Genomic DNA, 9,529 nt, shown 5'->3' with positions numbered 1-9,529 from the left:
GGATGGTACATATCATTGTATGAAAGTAATTTTAGTGATGCAGTTAATAATATGATTATTTTGGGATATCATAAGTGGGTCATGTGTCCAATAGATTTATAACCTAGTGACAAACATGTTCCACATGCAACTCTTGAAAGGATTTTAGATGTAATCCAAGCTTTTACCGTGGATTTGAAACACTCCTGAAAGAGGGGATTTGAAACCCCACTTTATGGTGCCAAACAGTCCTCACCTGATGGTTGGAGTGAATTTTACGTGGACAACATGGTGTGCCTCAAAAAGCTTGGGAAAGAACTGTTGTAGCGGATTCGGGCCCAGGATAGATGGGATGAGCCCAAGACATACGCTAAGTTGCACAGTCCTACCTTTGCTGAGAGTAGCAATGGGTTGGCCAGCCGGATAGGTCCAAGGCCTATGCTCCTAAATTTAGCCAAAGGGCCTGGCCCAGGCTCGTGGGTGCGTGAGCCATTTACTGAATAGGGCTGTCAGTGTTCTGGCCTGGCTTTTGGACTTAGCCTACCTTGGGCTAGGCTTGTTCTGGAATATCAGGCCTGAAAGCTAGGCCTGGCTTAAAATTCAAACCCATTTCTCATTCTAGCTGGTTTTGGACCGTGTATTCCTCTCTCATCCAACCGAGCCGAACCTACCCTTCGGCTCAGGCCCAGCATAAACATTTCAAGCCAGCCTCGGTCTGGTTTATTTTGGCTCAACAAGGGCCTGGTCCAGACTGAGGCTTATGTTAAAAACATGCCAATCGGGCTAGGGGAGAGGTCGGTCCGGCCCTAACCTAGCCGGCATGTTAGTTGAATGTGAACGCTTTTTTTCACTTTTAACGTTCAGCAAGTGCAAATATTTAATAAAAACCGCTTAACTAAAGGATAATTATATTGGGGGGCTCATTTTTACAAAACTAAAAAGGGAGGGGGCATTATTGTTTCATTAGTAAGTACTGGGACCAAACTTATACATATGGGGTACTTGGCCATTCTTCCGGACCAAGAAGCATACATACACCCACCTCACTACACTAGCCTACGTACAACTTCAGCAAGGAAATACATGATCACCGACCAGAGGACATTGACACTATACTTAGGTTATTAACTTTGTAAAAATAGGCCCACCTTTTCATGATCCAGACCGTTAATCCAATGGACCCCAATGTGGATGAAACATGCATGAAAATCTCTTTAATTTCATAACCCTAATCTTCATTCCTCGTAAGTAAGATAGAGTAACCAATCACATATACTGCATAAGGCCACAAGATTTGTTGACGGTTTAGCCCCAAGGAGGAGATTTTTAGGGAGTGGTCCATATAAGTTGGGAGAGAATAGACCAATGATCTGGATCATTGAATAGAGGGCCATACTTGTACAAAATGAAAATCCAAGCATACTGAGAAAATCCTCTAGTAGAATATCATGTATCTGAGATCACTAAAAGATAGACATTTTGATGGGGTTAGTGGGCAGTGAAGTATCTTTGAGCATGTCGAAGGTGAAGGTTGGGAAGGCAAGAAGTGAGCCACATTTGAATTTTGGCAAGGTGGGGCATTGAATAATTGTAGTGCCATCCCTAGCCACACACATGTGGATCTCAGTCATCTGAAATTCACCCCACTCGTTCATGGTGCATTTGATCGCCACTGATGCTCCGATGCCATCACGGATGGTGTTCTTGACGAGATCGAAATCATAGCTGTCGATGATGGATTGGACGATTCCTGTATAAACACATATTGAAAATAAAATCAGAACTCTTTTTTTTTTTTTTTTTTTGAGGATGATGATCAATGATAATTATCCTAACCATCCCATTAATGGTTTGGAGAATGGAGAGTTTTTTACTATATTATAAGTGGTGTGATATTGATTAGCACCATCCAATTTGAGGGGCCTACCATTGATGGCCCATCTGTGTTGAAAACTACTTTTTCCAAATGGTCCTAACCATATGCTAAATTGACAGAAGAATGGATGTTTACATTAATTATATTAAAAACGTACGATCACCAATCTAGACCATGCATCATGCGTACGTGGCCTAACTTTGATAGCCCATCATTGTCAAAAATCGCTTGAATATTGGATGGTTTGAACCATCCCTTATCCATTGGCTTGGAGATTGGATTGTCTATGTTGATTGTACTGTAAATGGTTTGATCATTTATCAGAACCACCCAGTTTGTGGCCCATCGACCTTTGATTGCCCATCCCTCTCAAAAATAACTTTGATCAGGTAGTCCTAATCATAAATCAATTAATGGAAGAATGGATCTTCTAGTCATTATACAAGAAAATATTCAATCATCGGTATCGTCTACCCATAATCTGCATTCAGCCTTTGATAGTTCATGACTATCAAAAATTACTTTGATGGGTTGATCCTAACCATTTTAATCAATGCCTAGGAAAAAAGATGGTCCATATTAATTAAATTTTTAAAGAGAGAGAGAGAGAGAGAGAGAGAGAGAGAGAAGAGATGGCGAGAAAAGAGGAAGAAAATGAGGTGAAAAGTTTTCTTGAAAAGTAAAATATTAGGATGGGACGGTGAGTAAAAAAGTCCGGGTGGCTTTGTTAAAATACAATTTTTAAACTTTTCATCAAAAAGTAAAATAAGCCAGAGAGAAGCATCATTTTCTTTAAAAATAGTTTCCATCCAAATACTTCTTCCAGTTACAAACAGGCCCTACTAAGGAAAAAGATCAGTTAAGTAGTAATATCACCTGTCATGAAAATCAGGCGATACAAGATTTACGTTGTACAGGGTCCATCGTCTACACTATTCATTGAGTGGGACGCGCTAAGGATTATCTGTGGATCATCCAAAGTCAAATGATTTCATCAATCGCCTGCAATGGAAAACGACTTCCAATCCTCTGTGGGGCCAACTCACCAACCCTTGTGTCGATGTGATGGCGATGGTTTGTGGAATCCATGTGCATGCACAGAAATGGAATAGTTGGCCTTACATGTCCATGTATGGTGTGTAAGACTCCATTAGGTGGGCCACACATCATCGGTTTAAATTTAACGGTTGAATTATTTAGATTGAGTGATTTAGTAAGCTTCACTACAATTGCGATCATTGCAAATAAGTTTAGGATGGGATACTTTAATCGTAATTCCTATATATGATTATTAAGTCGAATATGAAAACCTATAGTGTGGAAATCTTTAAGGAGAGAAGTGTGATGTGTAAATTTTTTTTGTCTTCTTTCATATAAATACATGTCTTGATCCCCTCACCCATACATATGAGAGAAAATCCTAGGTTTCATTGAAAATTCTCCTAAGAGTATAAGGTATAGAAGACCAAAATTCCTTCTCGATGTTAACACAACAACTAGACTGTCTTTCCAATCAAATATATCTTTAAAATTTGAGTATATTCAATTATCGATGCACAAACGATTTATCAATTCTGCATATATAGAAATAACATGGTGGCCATGCTTTAATGATCGATCTAACCATTGATTTAGCTGACCACAGAATGGATGGGATGCCCCAAAAGTCGAGCATGTGTACTGCACGTGTGTGTACGTGTGCAATCATGTGAAGAGCATACCATTCCTTTTAAGCAGCGAGAGTAGGTTGATCTTGGAGCGGAGCTTCAACGTCTTTTCAAAGTAATCCTTTTGGCCTAGGCCTGTACACACTCCATGCAATTCCCATGCATCTTTCCACGTGGCATGCCCGTTGCTGCTGGGGCACTTGATGGTGGGCCAATACTTCTTTAATTCCCCAATGATGCTTGATAGCTGTCACGTGGTTTTACTTAACTATTCAAAATGGCCCATCTTTACACGCATCAAACGTATGAACCTGCCAAGTGTGTGGAGCATCTGACCGTACATAGATGGAAATCGGGCTGGTACACCCATCTGGAGTGCTACACGCTTTCTGGTGCACCCTGACTCTAGCAAGATCTTTCTAATATTTGTGTTTTTCAACCATGCATCCATTCCTGTCATATAAGGGCATCCAACATGATTTGTGGGCCAAAAGCTAGTTTTGACTATGATCATATTAACAGTATTGGAAACATTGTGTACGGCTCAGATATCCCACACACTGTCCATATAGGCACCCTCTCGCTAATTATAAAAGATTTTTTTCAAGAGGGTAGAGTTATTTGATACTCGGTCCTAACATGACGGTTGATACTCAAGGCACTCAAAAACTGTATACAAGGCAACCTTAACCCAAAATAAAATTTTGGAACTCATTGGATTGGGTGGACAATCCCCAACTCTAATTTCTAGACACTTGGAAGTTGAAAATTTTACATTTTTAGCCTTCAAATTAATGTTCGCCAGTCGGATAGTCAGCTAATCAAATAAGTGTAATTTTAGTAATTTACAAGTGCCTGTGTATCATCCATCACACTCTGCCAGAGTATGAAAGTTTATCTTGAAAATGTTATTCTACTTTTAGTTTATGTGTGAGAGAGATAACCAGATTAACGTCGAAGTTGGAATTGTTGCACTTTGTGATGGGCTGGGAACCATGGTACATGTACAAGCCCTTAACATGGAAGTCAGCTTCTGGATTCCCTGTAGTAGGCCTGCAGCATCCGGTCCCAGAGACAGCCTTGCAAATGGATCCTGGCCACTGAAATAGAGTACCAAAGTCACAAAACCATTAGATTGCAACGTTAGTCAACCAATGGGCTGTTTGGATGCAAGGATTGATTTGGAGCTTGTGGAAAAAGGAAAGATGGGAATAGAAAATATCAATTTAGTTTTGTTCTCTACTAAATTTGAACTTGGTTTGGTAAATCCATCCATCATTTGAAACAATTTTAAACTCTATTTGAAAAAATGTACCATTTTGGAATCCAATTAAATATCAAAATATCATTAGATGTGCATGAATTCATTTATGATGTAATTTCACTCTATTTGATGATTTAGCATCTCTTTGGAGTGGGACGCATCTTCGATCTCTTATTAGTATTTGCCAGCTTATAATCATGTGAACTGGGACCCACAATTAATGAATATATGGACACGGTTTGCATCTAGGAAGATGTTGGACGTTGCACCGAGTTTAGCACAAACGAATGAAATGTTTATTTATTTTTACTGTAGATCTCATGCATGACTTGATATATGAAAACACTTGAAACATAAAGACTACATGTATGGTTCCAGCAAAACTCATATAACATATACCCATAAGGATGGATCTAATACAAAAGAAGTAAATGTAATTAAATATATTTTATCTAGTTCCACAGTATTAGCACCGTTCATTTCTGACTTCCTGATGTGGAGCGGGTTGCGAACAGTTTCATGGCCAAGATGGATCAGAAAAGGCCCGGTCGACGACAGAAGTGATCCAGACCATCGGACCTTAAATCGGGCGTATCTCGCAATCCAGAATGAGTTATCTGACGTAAAATATATGATTTTGGGGTAGAACGAGCTACATTAGCCAACCAACCCTACTACACCAGGTTGCGCAGCCCGGAATTGCGATAAACCCCTTAATCGACGGTCATTTCGCTATTTTAATTTCATTTTTATTATAAATAGTAAGTTTTAGTTTGATTATAACTCTTCATCCGTCAGGCTTTAAGAGTTGCGCCCAACATGAAAAGAGCTTAGAATAATTAGGAGAACGGTTTGGTAAAGACAAATAGGACACTTACTATTTTTGGCCGAAAACCTTGCGCACTAGTAGACATCACGACCGTCTATAAATAGTAAGTTTACTATTTATAGTAAGTCGCGGATTCTAGGAGTTTGAGTTGTAGTTTGATTCTGATTTCTTTCCCATTGCTTGGTACCCCTATCTAAAGGGTTTTGAACTCATCTTTACTCATTAATTAATCAATTTTGAATTTATTAGAATTTATTTCTATTTTTTGCTTTCTTTCCTCGTGAATTCAAGAAGTCTCTGCGAGGAGTCCAAAGAAGTTCCGTGGATTCGGAATAGTTATCCTCTTGAGGAAGACGGTGCTCGACCTCACGTCCTCCCCTGTGTCACTTCCGATGGTTGTAAATCTACAATTGTATTTAAGTGTGAGGATGTTTCATTGCAATCAAGAGAGTGATTCATTTAACTTAGCTGGTCTACTAAACATGCACTAGTTCTACAGTATTAGCATTCAAATCAATAGTCTTTTAGTTTTCATTAATGGGATGGTTAGGATCATCTACTTAATACAATGTTTGTACCAGTCCACAATAGGACCCGCAAATGGACCACTCCGATCCCATGTGGCCCATTTTATCAACGTGCCCATCAAGGTTTACTATCATTTGTACAATCATGTTAAAACATCCCCAAGAACGATTGGAGAGAGAGAGAGAGAGAGAGAGAGAGAGAGAGAGAGAGAGAGAGGATAGATACCTCAAGGACAAAACGATAATAATCAAAGGGTCCAAAAGCATGAGCCCCAGAGAGAAGCAGCACATAGAAAAGGATAGGAATAGCAATTCGGTCAGCCATACTTGTATCTGGAGAAAGATTCTAGCAGTTCAAATGACTGGGGCTGGTTGGTATAAAGGTGTCCTCTTCTTCGTGTATTTATAGACAGAGCCCCTCTCTCCCCTTCTTTTTTCGCAAAGCCCGTGCTTTGATCTGTAACACTACAAGAAGCACGTGATATGAAAAGTAATCTAGTGGGCCCCATTTGTACCTATGATTGAGACCCACGATTTGGTGATCTCTGGACGGTTGATTAGATGATCCAGAAGCAGACTGGAGATGCCCTTAGAAAATGTTTTATGGCCCACCATGTTTCAATGACATCCGGTACATCTATCATGTGTGTTTCCTCAAGTTCTCGTTTGCAGCCAAAAATCAGGTGGATCCAAAACTCAGATGGGCCACAATAGAGGGAGAAATCAAGATGTGTTCTTTGAAGGGTATCATTTTTTTATTTTTTTTCAAGATGTTGATAAAGAGATTGACGCGGATTGCCAGCCAAAGAGTTTCCTAGGAACTTCCTGATGAGAAGCTATTGGGGCCCACAGTGATGCTTGTTGGAAATCCACTCCATTCATCTGTTTTGACAGATCATGTAAAAATGTGGGCCCAAAAATGAGGCAGATCCAAAGCTCAATTGGGCTGCACAATAGGAAACAGTGAGGATTCAACATCTACCGTTGAAACATTCATGAGGCCACAGAAGTTTTGGATCAGCTAATATTTTTGTATTTCCAGTTCAATCAAGTAAGAATGACCTCATGAACAGTATGAAAGGCATACAGACATCTTGGTAGACCCAAGGAAGTTTCAACGGCAGGCATTTCTCTCCCCATGCAGCTCACTTCATAGGAATGAGGTAGCTTGATGGTCAGCTTGTCCAAAAACAAGTATGCATTACACGTGTTGAAAGATACCGGGATTCTAGGGTGCAAGCCATGTAACACTAATGGTATCGGATAATAAATTGTCCAATATTAATCAAGGGGAAGTATATGAGGATATGAAAGATACATGCAAAATACTCATAGGGAAGCTCATTTATATATTTTTACTGTTAATCAACTCTATATCTTACTTACAATTAGAGTAGTGAGTAGGTTTAGACATCAATAAAAGGTACAACATGGGAATGCAAAGCAGTTATAATATCCTACGCTAACAGAAAAGAGCTCCAAGACGGCTAATTTCAGGTTGAGTCTTATGTTTAATAGAGTAATAACACTCTACAGTGGTAACCAAGCTGCAACACATTATTGCTAACAATTCAGTTTTTCACGCGAGAACAAAACATATAAAAGTTGCTTATCATTTCAACAGGGAGAAAAGTAGATTGTCACAAACATATACATTTAAAGCATAGTTTAAAGATATTTTTATCAAGTCTTTACTTTATACACGGCTTTCATCTCTTAGTGGTAACTTGGACATGATAAGACATTTATGTTCTAGGTTGAGGGGGGAGTATTAAAGAGTCAGCTTAGGCCTAATTATTATTGTAATTTATGCATCCTTTATTAATATAAAAAAGAGCAATGATATCTTAGGGTATTTTCCAAGATATCATTGCCTCTCTCTCTCTCTCTCACATGTGTATCTCTGCTTCTTCCTCATGTGTTCCTCTCTTAGTGTTGGACTTTCACAAAATCTAACCAATTTGATTAGTGATCTTCAAGATCGGCCCAAAAAACCTTTGAGATTTGACCAATCTTATTGATTGTTGATCATTGAGATCGGTCGAATTCGATTATTTGTCTTTAAAATACGTCTAATCTTACCATATTGATTCTCAAGATTAGTCCAATCAAATCCTCATGTTCGATATCAGTTTAATCAAACCATTCATCTTCAATGTTTATACAATTTAACTATTAAACTTTGAGAATGGTCTGATTAGACTAGACCATTGATCTTCGATATCAGTCCAATTTTGCTCTTCGAGATTTATCCTATTACATTGTTGATGTTTGAGATTGGTAGAATCAAATCGGACCATTGTCTTTAAAATCGGTTATAACACACCATTTATTTTCAAGACCAATCCAATTAGGTGCCACTGGCTGTGATCGTTGTATTCAAGACATTTAAGGGAATCCTACCAGCAATAATGGAAGTATCTTGTTTGGGACCAAAATGTCATCATCATAGAAAATGGTTTTTTTTTTTTCTACAAAACAGTGTACTCTGTCCAGACCCATCAAATATCCCGTCGAAGGTCTTTTCAACTTTTGTGCATTTTCATTTTTGTGGCTGCTGGTGCTGCAAATAATCATCTCATTTTGAAAATGATCACCATATACTATCCTAAGAAATCAACTGAATGATGTTACCAGGATATTTTATAAATGTATGTAATTTTGTATTTTATTGTAGAAATATCCCCATGTTAACTTCAAAAATTGTAATTTTAGCTAATTTTATAATTATATGCTTAAATATAACAAAATAGCCTCAAAATTTTCATTATAATATCTCCAGAAGAGCCTCAAATTTTAAAAATCTCTTAAGATATTATCAAGGCCAGAAATTGCCAAGAAAGATATTGTCATTGTCTTCATAATTACTTGGAAAATGTAGAAAAAAGATTTTTAGTCCTCAAAGATCTTGTTTTAGTCATCTGCACCACGTGTAATCATCTCTGCCGCCACATCGACCCCTGCATGCACTAACGCGATCAGCGTGGGATTTATCCATTCATTTGGTGAGCCTTGGCATGAATTTGGCCGGGGCCTGTTTGATTGGATGTATTTCATGATAATTGTAGTGATGAAAGGGATGTTGTATGACATTGATAGCAATAACTTTTAGGTTTGAAAAATTAGATGGACTGTATGAGTCCGACTATGATATATATGTTTTATATGTGCCATCTATTCATTTGGCTAGATCATTCTAGTCGTATGCCTCTAAAAGTGAGACAGATCCAAAGCTCGGGTGGACCACGCTATGGGAAGATCAATAATTTAAATGATTAGCGTTCAATCTCCACTATTTTATGTATTATGGTCCACTTGATCTTTGAATCTAACTCATTTTTTGGCCCATGCCCTAAAATGATTTGTACTAACGAATGGATTGAGTAG

General features: G+C 38.4%; 1 protein-coding gene across 1 annotated transcript; it reads right to left on the bottom strand.

Moving 5' to 3' along the window:
- Positions 1-855: 855 nt before the first annotated feature.
- Positions 856-6,527, bottom strand: LOC131223334 (extracellular ribonuclease LE-like). Its single transcript, XM_058218708.1, has 4 exons — positions 6,369-6,527; positions 4,467-4,622; positions 3,577-3,769; positions 856-1,729 (listed from the first exon to the last, which is right to left on the bottom strand). Exons 1-4 carry the CDS (start codon positions 6,465-6,467, stop codon positions 1,443-1,445), a joined length of 735 nt encoding a protein of 244 aa, XP_058074691.1. The 5' UTR covers positions 6,468-6,527; the 3' UTR covers positions 856-1,442.
- Between the last annotated feature and the right edge of the window lie 3,002 nt (positions 6,528-9,529).

Source organism: Magnolia sinica, chromosome 13 (assembly GCF_029962835.1).
Source record: "Magnolia sinica isolate HGM2019 chromosome 13, MsV1, whole genome shotgun sequence".
Lineage (NCBI taxonomy): Eukaryota > Viridiplantae > Streptophyta > Magnoliopsida > Magnoliales > Magnoliaceae > Magnolia > Magnolia sinica.
The sequence above is the reverse complement of the archived record's forward strand: the minus strand, read 5'-3'. Positions and strand labels throughout refer to the sequence as shown.

Coding starts and splice junctions, on each gene's coding strand:
- LOC131223334 (XM_058218708.1), bottom strand. CDS start 6,467: ATGGCTGACCGAATTGCTATTCCTATCCTTTTCTATGTGCTGCTTCTC. Junction 3,770..4,466: donor CCAACTTCGACGTTAATCTG/GTTATCTCTCTC, acceptor ACCACGTGACAG/CTATCAAGCATCATTGGGGA. Junction 1,730..3,576: donor CTCGCTGCTTAAAAGGAATG/GTATGCTCTTCA, acceptor GTGTTTATACAG/GAATCGTCCAATCCATCATC.